This window comes from Heteronotia binoei, chromosome 1, assembly GCF_032191835.1.
Source record: "Heteronotia binoei isolate CCM8104 ecotype False Entrance Well chromosome 1, APGP_CSIRO_Hbin_v1, whole genome shotgun sequence".
NCBI lineage: Eukaryota > Metazoa > Chordata > Lepidosauria > Squamata > Gekkonidae > Heteronotia > Heteronotia binoei.
The window spans coordinates 240,927,688-240,947,244 of record NC_083223.1 but is presented as its reverse complement, the minus strand read 5'-3'; the positions used below and the strand labels follow the sequence as shown (position 1 = coordinate 240,947,244).

Below are 19,557 nucleotides of genomic sequence, written 5' to 3'. Positions count from 1 at the left end.
TAGGGAGTTGCCTTCAGATTACTGGTTGCAGACAGGAAGGGAGGGGGAATGAGGAGGAGACTAGGCCAAGGTCTACCTCAAATTTGAAAGTCTCCTCCCAGCCATTTTATAGACATTTAAGCCCACACACAAAGTGGCATTTCTCCATAGAGGGTTTGGTTTGACCCATAAATTGGTTTAATTGGTTGGCAGGTATGGCTAATCAAAAGTAAGTTGCAGGACAGAAAGCTTCTACAGCACATGCTAGAAAAAAGAGCCATGCTTGGTGCCTCATTTGTTACCTCCCTGCTAGATTGCACCCTTTCAGAAATTTTATTTTCCTTCTAAGTGGGCAATGCTTGGTATTCCTTTCTGCCTAATTGCACAGGATTTTCTCGAAACTGGCTGCCCCATTTATCAAAGCTGTCTGGAGAATTTTGGCTCACTTTCCCTTATCATAACAAATTGTTTTAGGAAAGCCACACTTTCTGAGAGAGGGGAGAGGTTCCTCTCAAGCTCTGTTTAGAGCCAAAAGTGCTTTCCCAAGGTCTGAAGTGTGGCTCTTCCTTGGCAGAAGTGTGTTGCCAATCTGACAAGGTGCTTTGCAAGCTACAGGAATGTTGATATTAAATTTCCTTCCCTCTGTAAACAGAGGACTAGGATGATATGCCTGAAAACCCATTTCCATCTGGAGCATAGGAGAAGAGGCTGGAGATGAAAGGACTCAAGAGTGATAAAACCAAGTTCCGTGGCCCTGAGAAGATGGAGAACTGACAAACAGACTTGGGAGAATGACACCAAATAGGCTGGAACCAGGTGCAGCTCAGGGTCTCCCTCTAGTGGCTCATAGTGCTTCGATTTGTCCTTAGGCATGTAAAATACGACCGTCTCAGAGGTGTTAAACAGGCCTGGGAACAAGTTGAAGATATTCCAAATAATATCCAGTCTACTCCAAGGAATGGCAGACAGGCACCTGGCTAGATCTATCTGGGTATAACCATGACTGATTAAAGCCAGCAGTTTATCAAAACACACTGATCCCCATCAGGCTGAGAGCAGAAAAAAAAATCCTTATATTAACAAAATTAGAGATTATAATTTGAAGAATTGAAGAACAGCCATGATGGGTCAGACCAATGGTTCATTTAATCTAGCATTTTAAGAAGAAGAAGATGATATTGGATTTATATCCTGCCCTCCACTCCGAAGAGTCTCAGAGCGGCTCACAATCTCCTTTACCTTCCTCCCCCACAACAGACACCCTGTGAGGTGGGTGGGGCTGAGAGGGCTCTCACAGCAGCTGCCCTTTCAAGGACAACCTCTGCCAGAGCTATGGCTGACCCAAGGCCATGCTAGCAGGTGCAAGTGGAGGAGTGGGGAATCAAACCCGGTTCTCCCAGATAAGAGTCCGCACACTTAACCACTACACCAAACTGGCTCTAGCATTTGGTTTCTCAGTAACCAAGGAGATGTCTGCAGAGGTCTTACAAGCAGGGCAGTGAAACTAAGTCCTTCCTTACACAATTTTAAAATGTTGTCATAGTGGTAAAAGGATAATTGGAGACTACTGCGCAGTGATGGGAGGGCATAAACCCCCCAGCATAAGCAAAATCTAATCAGAAGATCTTCCTCCTCCAGTTAAGAATCCCTTTCTAAAACAGGTAAATGCAGTATTTCCCCAAATAGGTATACATAGTATGTGGCCGTGAGTTCCATTTTTTAAAAAAGGTAACAATAATGTAATAATTTTATTTGGACCAATAAAAATGTCAAGGCACCAGCTTTCAAAACTCCCCAGAAGTCTTCACCACGGTTGGCTGTTTATTAAAAAAAAGGGGGGAATTGTAGAGAGATGCAGTAGTTCCATACTCCAGCTTTGTCTATAAAGACTATCATAGTTTTCTGCTGTTCTCAGCCTTGCAGATTAGCCCCCAAGAGGTTCCTGACGAAGGAATTCTGAGGAAGTTCAAAAGCTGTACTCACTGTTATAAAATCATTGCCATGACCTGTGGCCCAGGCTAGCCTGATTTCATCAGATTTTGGAAGCTAGGCAAGGTTAGCCCTGGTCAGTATTGACACCAATGAATACCAGGGTCATTAAGTGAAGGTGGGAAATTACAAACCACCTCGGAACATCTCTTGCCCTGAAAACCTTACAAGGTCACCATGAGTCAGCTGCAACTTGACAGGGGAAAAAGAAGTAAAAACCGTTGCTTCTGAAATACTTCAGTGGCAGAAAGGGAGATTTTGAAAAGCACCATTAGAAACTCATAAATCTTGAAGGGGATGTGGATGCCACTTGTCGCCTATTGTTCTGACTCAGGCCAGGAGCTGTTCAGACCTTTTGCTGCCTGAATAAGCATTTCCTTTCCAAGTTGTTCAGATACTTATGGGAAAGAATAAATGTCAAGAGGTCCCATAATGGCTGGATTTAGAGCTGCCTGTCACTTTCTGGGAGGGGTATGGGGGCAGTATCTTTGATTGCAACAACACGTGGCCATAGAAGGACTCAAAGCTTTATTGGTGGGGTGCGCACTGGTGCAGGCGGGGGGCGGGCAGGTCTGGGGACAGAGGCCAGATCAGACTGAAGTTCTGCCACTTTACATAGGACTGGAGTGGAGGAGGTTGCATTGTCATCCTCTAGGTGGGCCTGACATATTCTTGGAATTGCAGCTGATCTCCAGACTACAGAGATCAACTCCTCTGGAAGAAAATGCAGGTTTGGAAGCACCCAGCATTTCCCAAGCTATAGTTGGCAGTTCTTGGTGCTTTCTGGAGCAGAGCTTTCCTCCAACTTAAGTGGTTCTTCCTCCAATGCAAAAACCACTTAAGTTGAAGTGAATCATGTTAAGGGTCCATTTGGTTCAGCATCCTGTTTCACACCAGCAGCCAACCAGATTCTTCCTGGAAAACTCCACGGCAGGGCCTGGCTGTGTTTATATTTTTTAAAGCCTGGGATACAAATGCCCCCTAAAACAGCTGCTGCAAGTCCCAGGACAGGTTGACTCATGAGAGGGAGAGCATGCAAACAGCTGCCAAGTTCTTGACAACTCCTCTCCCTTGCTTTTGGCAGTCACATGTTGGTTTTCTACAAGCAGCTCAGGTTGATGAGGTCCAGATTAGAAATAAGTCCTGTGACTGTGCTGCTGACCATCCCTGCTCCACTATGGAGAATCAAGAGGGCAGGTGATTTTTCTGCCTGGCTTTCAGGACATTTGGCCTGCAAACTTGTGCACAGACACACACGCAGCAGCCACAGCACAACCAAGCTCTTCCCCTGACTGCGCATCAGCTCTAAGTACCACTCATGCCTCACAGGTCTCCACCTCCTGATCGACCAGCTTGAAGTGTGCCTGTGTGCTCCCTTGGGGAGAAGAGAACAAACTCCAGTTTGCCCTGATATCTGCCTGTCAATGTCATAGCAAATTGGAACTTGATTCAAAGCTTCTCAAACCCAGAAAGTTCCAGTTGCACTCAGTGCATCATGGAGAGGAGCAAGACCAGTGTGCAAGCATGGTAACAAGCTGTGTTCATGCACTCCAGTCACAAACCTCTTTTTTTCTGATGCCTGAACGCAGTCTCAGATCCCTGCCAGCAGAAAACTAACATTCTGTCTATTGAATTATGACAGAACATGATGCTATTAAAACTACAGTTGAGAAACTGCCTGTTTTCAGGGAATGACGAACCGATCTAGGAATGCTTAGGCTCTTGCCCGGACAACTGGTGACCTGTCAAGCTAAATGTAGTGCACCAGCCACACAGCATGGCTGCCAAGTTCTTGACAACCCCTCTCCCCCGCTTTTGCAGTCACACGTTGGGCTATCATGTCCCTTGGGCTGCATTTGGCTTGGCAAGCCTGAGTTATACAACCTTGAAAAGTTTTATCCATTTTATTCCATCATACCCATCGAGATGAGATCTGATTTACTACAGTCTCTGAAAATGAAGGCCTGTGCAAAAACTCAGTTCCTGGGCCAGCCTTCCCAGAATTGGCTTTGCAAACTATTCCAGTCTCAGCTTCCGTCTGGCATGACTGTGTCTGAATTGCTTCCAAAAATGCACTGCTTATCAACTCAGGCCTGGACGTTATGTATATTCTGTCTCCATATTCCAGTATGTAGCACAAACAGCTCTCTGTTCGAGTATGATAAATCCCAGGCGTCCCTAGCGTGTGCCGCATATAAATCCTGAACAAAGCAGACAGCAAGGATGCCTCTTTCCTCTTCCCTCCTCTCTATGTGCCTCATTCCAAATCTCACTTAGAATTCCCTTTCTCTTTCTTTTATATGTACACACCATTTTGTATTTTTTATGGCAGATTCATGTTTGAGGATAATAAGCAGGAAAAAAGTGACCAAATTTGTCCTTTATGGTACAGTGGCCAAATTATGTATATGAAATGTATTTGGCCTGCCAACCTGCACCTTTCTGAGTTGTCTTTTGCTTGTTACCTTAAACTGGTATGTCTCAGCTTAGCCTACCTCACAGGATTGTTGGGAGGATCAAATGAAGAAAGGGAGAATGATGTTTAGCTCCCTGAGCTCCTTGGAGAAGGGGTGTGTGTGTTAAAAATGTACTTAATCAAGCCATCAGATGTTATTGCTCCACTCCCACAGTTCTGAATGAGTTGATATTCCCGGAGCATACCCTGCCCTTCTCTCTGGATCAGAGATTCAGAGCAGCTTACAACAGACACCCTGTGAAGTGGGTGGGGCTGAGAGGGCTTTCACAGCAGCTGCCCTTTCAAGGACAACCTCTGCCAGAGCTATGGCTGACCCAAGGCCATTCCAGCAAGGTCAAGTGGAGGAGTGGGGAATCAAACCCAGTTCTCCCAGATAAGAGTCCATGCACTTAACCACTACACCAAACTGGCTCTCTTTGATGACAGGAGTCTGACAGGACTCTGACAGATGACAGCACTCTGAAGAATTGGGGTCCTCTTTGTAATATCTGTAGTATGAGCAAACAAGCAAAGCATGTGGGAAGCAGGAGATTTCTGATACTCTACAAGATCATAGAATCATAGAGTTGGAAGGGACCTCCAGGGCCATCTAGTTCAACCCCCTGCACAATGCAGGAAACTCACAAATACCTCCCTGTAAATTCACAGGATCTTCATTGCTGTCAGATGGCCACCCAGCCTCTGTTTAAAAACCTCAAAGGAAGGAGATACTCAGCAATTTGTGGAGGATCTCAATCTGCCCCTTCCTGCTCCAACTACACATTTTCTCTCTTTCTCCCTCCCTCTGTCTATTTTCCAGTGACCAAGTGGCTCTTTCCTTCACATGTACTTGCAGAGTTTGAACCATGTGCCTTATTCTGCTGGGTAAACTGCCCATTCCTGAAAAATGTGTACAGATGATCCCCCATAACATAGCACTATACTAACCACAACTTGCTGTGACATCTAGATCAGCCAATAATGATCAGTGCTTCCCCTCCAACTGGGGATTAGATACCATGGCCTGAAGTGGATCTGGTAAATAAAAGGTAACTCTCGTTTCCAGAAGATTATCTGAACTGAGCTACTGATGTCTATTCAGTTCCTTTGTAACTATCTTATTTCCAGGGGAGCCAAAAGCATCAATTCATTTTCTATAATGAATACAAGACTGTCCAAACTCATCAGATAGTAACATTGGACAATAAGTAGAGTTGCCAGGTCTGACTCAAGAAATATCTGGGAACTTTGCGGGTGAAGCTAGGAGCAAAAGTGTGAAAAGTACAATTGAACTTCAAAGGGAGTTCTGGTAATCACATTTAAAGGGACTGCACACCCTTTAAATGCCTTTATAGACAAGACTATAAATAACAAACATTAAATAAAATCAATAAATAAAGGAAGCAAAGTCAGAGCAGTGAGTTATGAAGAGTCAGTGGGTTGTTTCCTGTGTTGGTTGTTAGATTTACAGCAGTATTCCAACACAATGTTGAGATCACGAATGCTGTAGCATAGACTGGAATGAGGCTTCCCTCTAGTGGCCACATCTGAAGGCTAACAGGGAGATGTGTGTTTCATGCACTAAAGGCTCTGTTCCGAGCCTAGGCATACTTTCTTGGGAGTCAGCTCCATTGATCTGTGGGATTTCCTGCCAAATAAACATGCACAGGATTAGGCTATTAATCCATTTACCAAGCATAGCTCGCCTTCACAGTGTCTAATCAGACATTATGAGGAGTAAATCAGACATCAGTGAGGCAGTAAATTTGCATTTGGAAATGGGCAAGTGGAATTACTCAAAAGTCCCAGTTTCTTTTTTCTTCAAGGACAGGGGATCATTAGACACTTCCAGGCCTGTAGCCACAGGGGGAGCCTGTGGGGGCACTGCCCCCTGGCTTCCAGGTAGGGCCCCCCGACTCTCAGGAGGCCCACTCGTGTGCAGCCTGGGTTTTTTTGCCATGTCTGAGCTGGCGAAGCATCAGAAGCAGCAGCCGGAGCCAGGAGAACTGAGCAGGGCACAGTGCGCTGCAGCAGCAAAAGCAGCAGGTGGAGAGGCGAGAGGTGGAGGAACCGGAAGTGGAGGTGGGGATAGATAAAGCCTCTGGCTGCAAAGTGCCAGGATGGGGGAGAGGGAGGCGGAAGGAACCCCCCCCCCCCGCACACACACACACACACACTTGCACGCAAGTTGCAGTCCCTTCTCGACTCCTGTTTCACATGCCTGCCAAGCAAATGCCTCTAGGTTGCCATATTCCAATTCCTCAAATCCAGTTCCCTAAATCTTGGCAGCTGCATTTTTTTTCTTCTTTTGCTAATTTTGCAAATCAAGCACATTATTGAGTCTGCTCCCAGCAACCACCACAATAGACTGGGCAAGACTGAGGAAAGCATAATTTTCAGTTTGCTTCTGTTGGGATTTGTTCCTGCTTTCTTCTCAGATGACAGCAAAGCTTTTCAGAAGATGCAACAAGCATGTCGGTCATAGCCTTGACTTCCATTATTGTTCAAAACACCAAAGGCTGGGCTTCTGTATAATTCAGTCACCAGGCACAGGGCCAGCACATGGGAGTAGGCCAAGCAGGCAGCCACCTGGGGTGCCCCCTCTCCTCATGCCCTGCGCCTGCTGGCTTTGCCAAGGCTTGAAGTTGGAGGGTGGCAGCGAGCATGCTCAGTGCCCAGCTCTGAGCGTGCCCGCTGCCTTCCTGACTTCACCGAGGCTCAGGAGGCCACAGCAAATTCGGGGGGGGCGTGGCAGCGAGCGCACTCAGAGCCTGGCTGCTATCCGGACTTCACTGAGGCTCAGGAGGCCTCAGCAAAGTCATGGGGGGCATGGCAGTGAGCCTGGCTTTGAGCAGGTTGGGGGGGGGGGGCTTGGCAGCAGATCCTGGCTTTGAGCGTGCCCACTGCCACATCCCCAACTTTTCTGAGGCCTCCTGAGCCCTGGGAAGCCTTGGCAAAGGGGTGTGTGTGTGTGTGCTTTAACATATTTCGAAAGTTATTAGTGTATTGTGTTATATATTTTAGTTCCAGATACTGACAATAAGTATGTCAGATGAAAGCTATCGAAACACGCCTAAAAACCAGAAGCGTGTCACACTGCATCCTTGATGAAATATGGCATTTTCTTGCTGAGGGAATGTATCAGCAGCACTGTCATTTTGCTGAACCACGGCATTTTTGCTGAAGGAAATTTACCAGCGTAACAGTATCAGTCTTCAGTTGGCAGCACCTTCTTCGACATAGTGTCAAGTATAGAGCTTGTCTTTTTAAATGTGGATTCTCTGCGTCATTTCTTAGCAATCAATGTAACGATTGCATACTGTGTAATTGTGAATGTAAATGATTGTTTGTATTACCACATATTGGGATACTATATACATATAAAAAAATACTTGAGCTTAAGTGTTGTTGATAAAATTGTTTATTACACGGTTTTCTCCAGGACACCACCTGGAGTTTGGCAACCACACAGAATACCCACAATCTGGACAAAATCCAGACAACCAATGTTTGTGGCAACTGAGCTAGCCAAGGCTTTTAGGGATGTATATGTGGGGAGGGAATTTTTCTATTGTGTTGTGTAAAGAGCATACTAGTGGACACTTCTACTGTTAACTATAAAACATTGCTTAATCAAAGAAATGATCTATTATACCCAGGGAATACTTAGAATTTGTAAAACACACACACACACTTTTATGTACTGCTTCATATAAGCTCTCCAGAAGTTTACAGCAGATGATAGCAGACTTATAGCACATTATCTGAAACTGAAAGCATCTGAAACAGCTGGTCTGCTATAATTCTATCAAGGTCAGTATTGTTTAGTTTGACTGGCAGCAGCTCTCCAGGGAGAGGTCTTTCACATCACTTATTACTGGAACCATTCTATTGGAGATGCCCAGGACTGACCCTGGCACTACCTGAGTCCACCTGAGTCCACCTATGGGAAAGGGCGGAATATAAATCTATTAAAATAAAAGTAAAAAGTAAAAAACCTGCACATTCTGCAGCTGAGTCACAACAGTGCTGTAAAGTTGTCCATACAGCAAATAATTGAAAATGCAGTTATGTACAGCACAGTCCACTTGGAATAGTCTGCAATTCTATAAAATACCTCAAAAGACATTCTTTCTGATGTTTTTGATTTCTTTTTTTCTTTGTCTTTCCCTCTTGAAACTACAGAGTTTTTTGATGATTATTCTGAAGGTCGTGAATGCGTCAACTGTGGGGCCATGTCAACCCCGCTGTGGAGGAGAGATGGCACCGGTCACTATCTGTGCAATGCCTGTGGGCTCTACCACAAGATGAATGGCATTAACCGACCACTAATCAAGCCCCAGAGGAGACTGGTAAGGAAAAGCCTGCATGTGACTGGGATGTGGTGGATGCCCATGTTGCATTCACACTTGGTCATCTCACCCCCCCCCCGCCAAAAAAAAAAAGATCAATAGATAATAGAAGCAGGACACACTGGCTTGAATCTACCAGAGCATTTCCATGGAAGGAAGGATTTCTGCTTGCAGCTGTGGGATGGTGGTGAGAAAGTAATACTTTTGAAAGAGGATCAAGGGTCCACCTGATTGCACAATCCAAGCCCACAAGGGTTTCACCATCACTTCAAGGGAAGGGATGCACAGTGTAACCAGATCTGTCCCTTTGCAGATGTGAAACAACTTGTGCAAGAGCTTTGCATGTGCAACGGAATGAGAGCCAGTCTGGTGTTGTAGTTAAGTGCACAGATTCTTATCTAGGAGAACCGGGTTTGATTCCCCTCCACATGCAGCCAGCTGGGTGACCTTGGGTCAGTCATAGGTCTCTCTGAGCTAATCTCTTGAGCAATTCTCAAAGCGCTGTCTCAGCCCCAACTACCTCACAGGGGGGCCTGTTGTGGGAAGATTGTAAGCTACTCTGAGTGAAGGGCAGAGTATAAATCCAATCTCTTCTCTTTTTCTACACAGGGGTGAAACATGAAGGGACACATATTTATTTTTTCATCTACTTTGCTTATATGTCCCTTTTCTACCTACATGGGTCCCAAAGGTGGTAGATACAAGGGATGGGATGAAATTCTTCCTCTATGGAAAAGCTTCAGTGGATCCAAGCTATTATGTAGAACAAGCAAATACATTTGCTCCATTTATAAGGATCCCAAAGTTCAGCTTTTTTAAAAATAACTTTTCTTTTTAAAACCTGGAACACGTACATTTCTATTTATAGGTCATGTACAGTTTCTTGGAGTTGTCCCCAAAAGCAATAAGTAGTCAAATGAAACCCAGATTTGACATCTAAGAAGAACTGCAGATTTATACCCCGCCCTTCTCTCTGAATCAGAGACTCAGAATGGCTTACAATCTTCCATATCTTCTCCCCACACAACAGACACCCTGTGAGGTGGGTGGGGCTGAGAGGGTTCTCACAGCAGCTGCCCTTTCAAGGACAACCTCTGCCAGAGCTATGGCTTACCCAAGGCGATTCCAGAAGGTGCAAGTGGAGGAGTGGGGAATCAAACCCAGTTCTCCCAGATAAGAGTCTGCACACTTAACCACTACACCAAACTGGCTCTCAACCTGAATTCCACAACATTTATTTATTATTGGGGTTCTTATTATATGATCAATGGTCTGAGTATGAATCCATGTGGGGTATGGCAGCATATAAACCAGAATACATACATACATAACAGAATAGTATAAGTCAAAAAAGCAGTTTGTACCCTATGGAGTATACAATCTGTATTTCAGCAGAGGGGGAAACTACTGAAAGATGGAAAAAAGGAAGACATGTAGGTGTTCTGGGTGGGTGTTCTAAGTATCAGACAGTGACATTCTGTTTCCAGGGTCTGGAACACTTGGACTATGACTGGGGAGAAGGGGAAGAAACCAGAAATACGGACAGAGCCCAGGTATGGATAGCTATGAAGAAGAATGGAGGATCTATGAAGAGCAATAAGGCACAATCCCTTTAACACCGAAAATCTTGCTTTACCACTATCTTTGTTTCTGAGATTCCACTAGGTGAAATACTTTCTGTCTCCACGTGGACTAGAGATTGATTTTTTTTTTAAAAGGAGAAAGTACAAACATTCAAGGAGCAGAATTTGTTGCCAGGTAGCAATTTTCATGGTTGGAACTTGATTAATTATGTATGGGCTTGTGACTTATTCACATTAGACAAATAGGGAATTGTTGTGTTTTAGCCTCTATTTGTGACAATTTAACAATCACTTGTTCTTCTTCGGACTTCTCTTCCTACAGTCAGCTTCCCGTAGGGTTGGGCTTGCATGTGCCAACTGCCATACACATACGACCACACTGTGGCGCCGGAATGCTGAAGGCGAGCCAGTCTGCAATGCCTGCGGCTTGTACATGAAGCTCCATGGGGTAAGAGCAGCAAAACAAAGCAGTGACTTTCCTCTCCTGTCCTCTCTTTGGAATCAGTCCCTGAGCTCAGGACTTTCTGTGGGAACAAGTTCCTTGTGGCTATTGAGTCTAAGGAAAATTTTGACAGTGCAGAACAATAGAGTGAAGGATCACCAGCAATCCTTACATCTTATCTGCAAGGCTGGTAAAAGTAGTCCCCTGTGCAACCACCAGTTGTTTCTGACTCTGAGGTGATGTCGCATCATGACATTTTCATGGCAGATTTTTTACAGGGTGGTTTGCCATTGTTTTCCCCAGTCATCTACACTTTACCCCCAGCAAGCTGGGTACTCATTTTACTGACCTCGGAAGGGTGGAAGGCTGAGTCAATCTTAAACCGGCTACCTGAACACAGCTTCTGCCGAGATTGAACTCGGGTCATGAGCAGAGCTTGGACTGCAGTACTGCAGCTTACCACTCTGTGCAAGGCTGGTAGCAGACTGCAAAATCTGTCATGCAGATAGGTGAAAAGTATAATCTATGAATACAGGAAGCCACCTTTTATAAAGTCAAACATCCATGTAGCTCAGTATTATCTACAGTGACTAGCAGTACCTTGCTATGGACTTAAAGAGGAAAAGGCCTTTCTCTATGTTTGTTCCCTGAGATCTTTTAAATGGAGATCCCAGGGGCTGTACCTGGGACTTTCTGCACAAAAGGTGCCATGGTTTATCGGAAAAAAGGAGGACCAAATTCTGGAGCTGGGCAAAACATGTGATAAAAAACATTTGCATTTTTGTCCTATGCATTTTTGGTTGTACCTGGGAGGAGTTTAAAATGGGATCTTGGAAGCTTTTGGTTGCGGGGGGCAGAAGATTTCTGGCCATGCCATACAGAGCTGTTCTGTAATGCATGTTCCTAGGTCCCAAGGCCCTTAGCGATGAGAAAAGAGGGGATCCAAACCAGGAAGCGCAAGCCAAAGAATGTAAACAAATCCAAGACATCAGCAGGTAAGTATTTTTTTAAAAAAATTAAAAATGGTTCTGTAACCAGTACAATATTCATAAATCAGTAATCATGACAACTCAGTCTGTGTTGTAGGCAGAGTGGCCAACAGGCCTGGAGAAAAATGTCCTGTCCCTTTAATAGAGGCTTAATGTAGGGAAGTGGGCAGAGGAAGCATTTCAAGGCTTGGAGATAATTTACAGGGCTTTTTTTTTGTAGCAGGAACTCCTATGCATATTAGGCCACACACCCCTGATGTAGCCAATCCTCCTGCAGCTTACAGTTGGCCTTGTACTATGAGCCCTGTGAGCTCTTGGAAGGTTGGCTACATCAGGGCTGTGTGGCCTAATATGCAAAGGAGTTCCTGCTACAAAAAAAGCCCTGGAGATAAATAACATCACCTGGTAAATGACATCCCACTAAGCCTCTGTTAAAGGGACAGGATGTTTTTTTCACTAAAATTGTTGGCAACTGTAGGTGCTTCTTCTATTTAAAGGTAGGTGCTCCAGTGTTTCTTAATAGATGTTTTACATGGATGTGGGAGTGCTTGGGGAGAGATGGGGGAAGGTTTTAATTACTTTTTTTTAAAAAGTGCTATCATATTACTAGTTACTTCTATCATTTTCTAGTCTGCCTTGAATCACTGAGAATCTATTTATTTATTTACATTATTTATTGTCCACCTTTTTCATTTAGACTCAGCAGATTATACAGAGTGAGTTGATACAATCAACAGATGGAACATTCGATAAACCAGGGTGGCCAAACTTGCTTAACATAAGAACCACACAGAATGAATGTCAGATGTTTGACAGCCACAAAACATGAACATCAGATGTTTGAGAACAGGCAGGCAGGCAGGAAGTAAGGAAGGAAGGGTGGAAAGAAAGTGACTTTTAACTTTAAATGCAGTTCCTAAAATGCTGGCTGGCTGGGAGAAGTGATTTAAAGAGACAAATACCTTCTCCAAGCTGGCCGACGTGGTGGTGGGGGCTTCAAGAGTCACACAATATGTATGGAAATAGCCACATGTAACTCCCGAGCCACAGTTTGGCCACCCTGCAATAAACAATGCAATAGGATTAGGGTTGCAGAATAAACCAGAAGCCTAAAAATGGAAATGCAGCAAAGCATTAGTATTGACATGACACATTAGCAGTATAGACTACAGCCCATAATACTTTTTCTAAGCATCTTTGCGAATCATTTACTGTATTGCCTGTGTAGAAAAGCAGGCTGGGGCTCAGGAGTAAACAGGAATTAACTAATTAAGCATCACAGAGAATCTGAAACTGCTTTAAGAGGACAGAGACAAGGCCTAAAGATCTAGGGATTGATTCTGATCTCTCTTCTCAAATGCATTTTTTTTTGTCTCATCACATGTACAGGACCATCCAACAATGAAACAAATGGCCATACCTCAGCCATTAGTTCTGTCCCCTGCACTAGCACCACAACCACCCCGGCTGCACAAGAAATGCGCCCCATCAAGACAGAACCAGGGATTTCATCTCATTATGGGCACCTGAGCCCACTTTCCCAGGTAAGGAATGTGAAGTTGCTAGAAGGAAGGCTGCATCTGCACAAGAGATTCTGGATCAGATTTCACTGGCCGCTGTTAATCAGTCCCGGGCACTTTAAGCAATGTAGCCCACTTTTTATTGTAACAACACTGTGAAGTGGGTTGGGGCAGGCTGAATCATCTGCCTTTCATAGCGTGATTTTTATTAGGATTCCTGTAGACCACCAAAGTGTATAAAGGGACAGCACAAGAGTGCAAAGCTGGGATCATTAAACAGTCAAGGGATGACCACTTTGCATTGCATACAAAACTGCCTCAGACCAGTGGTTATCTATTCAGTGCTGTCTACCTTCTGACTGGCAACGAGTTCCCAGGGGCTCTGGCATCTAAGGGTCTTTCCTCATGACCGCTATCTGGGATCCTTCACCCAGAGTCAGGGATTGAACCTGGGATCTTCTGAATGCAAAGAGCCTTAACCTCTCCCTATAAACTGGGCGGGGTCTCAAATATGCATTTCTACTTAAGGACATGAAATCCCTTCCTGGATCTTAACAAATTTTGCTTAGTTCAGTGCTCTTTGCAAGATCACCCTGGCCAGTGTCATAAGCCTTGACGAGGAGGAGCTGAAAGGGTTAACAGACCTGGAAGAGTTGCCAGCCAGTTCCTCAGCTGAACAAACAGCAGCTGGCCCATTAGTCACTCTCCAGACACCAGTGTCAGCTGATGATGATCAGTCTCCTCCAAGCTCTCCTCCCATCTCAAGAGTTCGAAGCAGGCTCCGGAAAGAACTTTCAGAGTGAAGACATTAGGCACTCCGATGCTTCCGATCTCTCAACCCTGAGTTCTAGCAGAGTCACTGCTGCCCAGGGAGCAGGCTGATTGAGACTCCCATATAGCTTCCACCCAGGACCTGGTAACCTTGTGGAAGCAACAAGTCTATTCTCTGGCTTGCATCCACGCTCCTTCCTGACCTGCTTGATTTCCTTGGCACTCTGACGTTTTGGCTTTTGGACATTGACTTCTGATTCCGGTTCGTGATTCTGCATTGGTGACTTGGCTCCTGCTTGACATCCTGGACTTTGACCTTGGACTGGCTTTGGACTCCTGCCTGCCTGCACCCTGAGAACGTGACAGCCAGCAACAGACACTGGACACTGCCACTGGACCAATAATCATATTATGGGCTGCCTGGTACCTGGATTATGGCACGAGTGACTGCCTGGTCTGAGACCACACAACGGGGCAATCCCAAGAACACTTTCCTGGGAGTAAGGAAAATTAAATAAATGGGAAGGACTTCAGAGCAGACATGTTGAGGACTGCACCCCCAGTTTGGGTTAAAGTTAGGGTTGCCAACAGGCCTAGGAGAAAATATCCTGTCCATTCAATAGGGGTTTAATGGCATGTTATTTACCAGGCGTTGTTGTTCCCACCCCCTCCTGCCCCTGCTGGAAAAAAGTTTCAACTGTCCATTTCCACGCATTAAGCTGCTGTTAATGGGAAGATGTTTTTCTTCAGGCTTGCTGGCAACCCTTGGACACTGAATCCTCTGCCTTAATTTGACATGTGGTGCCATGGCAGAGAGGGACTTGATCCTTGCTGGACAGAATGATGTCGGCCTTGAATTGCACTACAAAGCTGGGAGGGGAGAAGGCATTGGGAGAGTTGAGTGGGGACAGGTTTTGGAGAGAACATGAGGGTGACAAAGTGGAGGAGGAAGGCAGTCAGAACTGAAGGGAGAAGAAGGTAAAGAAGGGAGGGGAGGAAAAGCTAAAAGAAAAGCAGGGAGTGGACTAAGGGAGAGCAAAGATCAAAAACTTGTCCCAAAGTATTATTTTTACACTCAGGACTATTTCATACAGTTTTAGCTGCCAAAGAAGCTGCTACTCTGTAGGGTATGCAAACAACCAAATTGGTTGGGTCTAGTGCAAAAGATATACTCTGAAAAGCATCTTTTATCTACTGTATTTGCATGAAATATTTAAATGTCTTTTCTGGTGTTCAATGTGGCAGCCCACAAAACTTAAAAAAAAAAGAAGTAAAAATGAAATTACCCAGTGGAATGGGAGAAGTGGCAGTTGTGTCTCCTCCCCCTATTTGTTCCATCCCTGATCCACTCCTTCCCTTAACTGCTGTATGGAGCAGAACTCCAGATGTGCAATTCAGCAGGTGGGGAAGATGGCAAGCAACCATCCCTATCCACCATAATCAACCTTATTGTAGTGGAACAATTGGCTGGCTTATGAACGTTCCTGGAACACAGTCTCAAAATCACTCTGCTCATGAAATTCACAGTGTAATCATCAACAGAGATATTCTGAGAATGATCACTGACTCATTAAGGCATGGAAAGAGCGTTTTAAATTAGTGAAAACATTACAGAAGCCACCCTATTGTTTCCTATCTTTATGCTAATCATTTTGCCCTTTTCTCTTTTCATCTACAGCCATTCTCAGGCTCCTCGATGCCTGGGCACGGAACTACTCTGCATCATGCCATCTCGGCCCTAAAACTTTCTCCCCAGGGTTACCAGCCAGGTATCAGCCAGTCTCCTCAGCCTAGCTCCAAACAAGACTCCTGGAATACCCTGGTTTTAGGTGAAAGCCATGGAGACATCCTAACTGCATAACCATCTTCCACTTGCTATGGACTTGGGGCTCATTGGCTCAGGATACAATGACCAACATTCAATAATCAAGCTACAGTGGGGAGAGGGCTTTCTTACCTCACCCACCCCCTTCAAGGGATGTAGATTCTGATCCTAGTAGAACCATTCCAAATTATGCTTTGAAAAAGTGCAGGAGTTTCCTTTGAATCATACTCCATGAAGATTCAGCCAAAACTGATCTAAACTTTTGACCCTTTTATGCCCTCAAATCACTGTGCTGCATATGAAATTGACAGGAACTCCAGATTATTTTTAAGAAATCTTTATCTGATGTCTTGGCCAACAATGTCCTGGCATCACTGTTGTCAGTTCATTTTCTGATCATGTCAAACCAGATGGGAGACCATCACATTGCTATGTTAGGAAGTGCTTTAGATTCTGTGTTCTTTTAGAAACAAGTCTGGGAAAGACTTGAGGCCATTTTTGAAAGGTTGGGTTCTGGCTAATAATATAGCAGTGGTCATGGCTGGTGGACTCCACTGATGCACAAGTATCTAATGAAGGCAGCAACCCAGTAACTTCCCGCAGCACCCCACTGTCAATGTTATTGCTTTTCTGTTGCATGGATTGTTATTTTTGTTCCTGTTGCTATTGTTAAACCTCATTTTCTTCCTTTCAAAGCAGCAATTTCCCCTTCATTACCTGGCACAGTAACCCCCCAAAGTCATAGTTTCATCCTTATTCTTTTATAAGCAATCTTTGGGGAAAGGGAACAGAAAGAGAAGGGCTCCAAGAAGAAAGAGAAATTTGAATCAGCAGCAGCATCTTCAAGCATAGCTGGGTTTCTTTGCAGAATCAGGCAACCAAAGGGATTCTGAATTTGACCTGAAGTTCAGTGCTTCCTCCAGTGTGTGCCAGATTGCCAGAGCTAAATACAAGTTGAACCAGCCCTCAAAAATCCAGTCAAGTGGTTTGCTAAACTTTGTTTACCAGCTCTGGCAAATGGTCCTTACTGATCTCCACATCATGCCAGTCTTTACCAGCTGGTTTCTTCACTGTTAAATGCACAAGAGCAGGACAGCTTTGTTCTGCTCTGTAAGCAACAAAGCCCACTGCCTGTCTTTCCTGGCACACCCCTGGAAGGCAGCCTTTGCAAACATGGACCACTTCTAGTCTGGCAAGTTGCAGGTTGAGTAGGTTACAATACAACAGTGTCAAAATTCAGCCCTTCTGCCTAGTCCAGAGTCTTTTATAAAGTCCTTGAGGCTTTTGTTTTTAATGAATAAAGTTTTATCTAACTGAAATCAAAGAAAAAAAATAAGTGGAATTGTAACTTTTAATTCTCAAAGCATTTTGTGCATTTTAACATGTTACCTTTTCCTTTGTCTCAAAGAGTAGCAGCTTTTTACCACCTTTGGCACAGTTTGGAACTTCAGCTGAAAGTTAGACACTGAGAATTCTCAGTGCAGCCTTTTGATAGCAAATTGAAATTCCTCTCTTCCAATCAAACAGCTAGCAGGCAACAGTATGTGGCAGGTTGACAGTTTTTTGCTAGGGGAGAGCAGGAGCCACAAGTTAGACTGCGCTGATCAAGTTGGCCCAAGAGAGGGTCTTCTTTTGCCTGTTAACGAACACAAATATTAAAGCTACACACAGTCTGAGAAAGCCCTGTGCAAACAGTGCTTTTCATTTTCCCATCAAATTCTCAGGGTAAAGATGCCTCTTTCTCTGTGTTTCATTCTCTAAAATTTGCCAGTGTATATGTGGAGAAGGATCTTCTTGTATGCACAGTGCATCCCATTCTGTGTCCATAGCATGCTATCTGAAATGAGAGATTCATGTTCAAACATGTACATGCTGTGGGAGGCAACACTGGGATTACCAGCTATTTTTACTGCCCCTCTTGCTGGGCCATTGGCAGAAGCTTTTGACCTCAAAAAGGCAAAGCTCTCATGACTTTTAATCTTTGTTTTTTAATGTCAGGGAAAAAAAACTTGATAGGTTAAATGTCTGCATTCTGTCGTTAAAGACTTGTTAATGATATGGGACAGCCAATAAAATCAAGAAAAAAGTGGCAGCAGGGTGTAGGTGTGTTCCAGAATGTTCCTTTCCAGCCTACTTCTCCTGAGAGATGAAGGCTTGTGACAGAACGCTCCTTGAGAGCCACATTCACCAAGAACCACAGGACTACTACATCCCCACCAGAAACACACCAGAGCTCCAATCACACACATTAAAGAATACATTCAATGCACTTTTAAACTGGATTTTACTGTGTGAATTGGCAGCATCCAGTTGGAAAGTGCATTGAAAGTGCATTATTTATTGAGTGTGATCACAGCCATAAAAAAGATGCAACCATTAATATTAAATTTGTAAATATAATTATAACCTTTTAAATTACCGGACCTACTTCTGAGCACCCAGGACTGTGTCTCCCCACCGCAACTGAACCTGTGTACCCTTAAGCTTGGCTTTCTGCCTTCTTGCTTTCTCCTCAGCATGAATCACAGTTGCCTAACTCAAATAGTGAGACTGCTGAGGTGCCTGGAGGAGAGTAAGCTGGCCATGGAGAAACAGGAATAAAACCACCACGTGCCTCTGCAGTGGCCCAGCTCACTCTTTTCCTGGGTGACTGCCATGTTGGTGGTGATTGGATTTTCTTCTGTGTGCTCAGAGGCTGCAGAGAAGGGTGGGGATTTGTTGGAGGGGACAGGCCTTTTACTGCCCTTCCTGGCACAGGGCCTGCACTTTGTGGAGGTTTACAATTGGCCCTTCTTCTTGTTGCTTCAGCGGTGGCTGTTTCAATCTGGAAATTACCTGACAATCATAAGCCTCACTGGGTAATAGCCTTGTCCACAAACCCGAAGTGTGGGGCGGGTATCTTGTTGGAGAATGTAGCTCAGAACAGTCACAGTTAGCATAATGGAGAGATTCATGTGGTTCCAAAGCCATTTCATGTGTATCACTGGATTAGGCACATTTATGAAAGACAGATCAATCAATGACTATTAGCCATGACAAAAGGAACTTCTATGTTCAGTAGCAGTGTGTATTTCAGCTGCTAGCATAGCTTTGGCCTTTATTCCTAACTTTGGATTCCTGAACTTTTGGTCCAGTCTGATTTTGTTTATGTTAAATCTGCGGTTGGAGCCCTGGGCAGAGTGGCCAGAACCCCATTAGATTAAGAGACTCACCACTGGTACCACTATATTTAGGCCAGTAAAAGTTTGATGACTTTCAGTGACATGCTTACTGCCCCTTCTCAAACATTTTTTTTAATTCTGATAAGTTCACTTGTAGACGTCTGTAACTCCCCAGCACATGGCTGTTTAAATAGATGCTTATTTGTATTTTTTTTTGGGGGGGGGAGGGGGTAAAGAAGAACCTGACCAAGTTTCTTTTCTATTTAAAGTTGTAATTTATATTATGAAACAATATGCCTACCAATCTGCATATCGACTTCACCAAGTAGAATGTAAAATAATAGACATTTGTTTTCAAATAAAGAAACTGATTTTTTTTCTTTAATTTTGAACTCCTCATTGCAACAGAGAACAAAGATAGAAATCATGTTGGGCCAGTTCCACCTCAAATGGTATTAATGGAGATGTGACTATGCCACGCTAAGAAAGAA

At 44.4% G+C, this 19,557-nt stretch overlaps 1 protein-coding gene across 1 annotated transcript in view; it reads left to right on the top strand.

The window, feature by feature from the left end:
* GATA4 (GATA binding protein 4) overlaps window positions 1-19,451 on the top strand; it is a 51,351-nt gene extending 31,900 nt beyond the window's left edge. Inside the window, exons 3-7 of the mRNA XM_060249915.1 lie at window positions 8,609-8,775; window positions 10,681-10,806; window positions 11,708-11,795; window positions 13,179-13,333; window positions 15,759-19,451. Of these exons, the coding sequence (XP_060105898.1) occupies window positions 8,609-8,775; window positions 10,681-10,806; window positions 11,708-11,795; window positions 13,179-13,333; window positions 15,759-15,941 (719 nt within the window). The 3' untranslated portion in view covers window positions 15,942-19,451. The remainder of the gene's footprint in view (window positions 1-8,608; window positions 8,776-10,680; window positions 10,807-11,707; window positions 11,796-13,178; window positions 13,334-15,758) is intronic.
* Window positions 19,452-19,557: the final 106 nt, after the last annotated feature.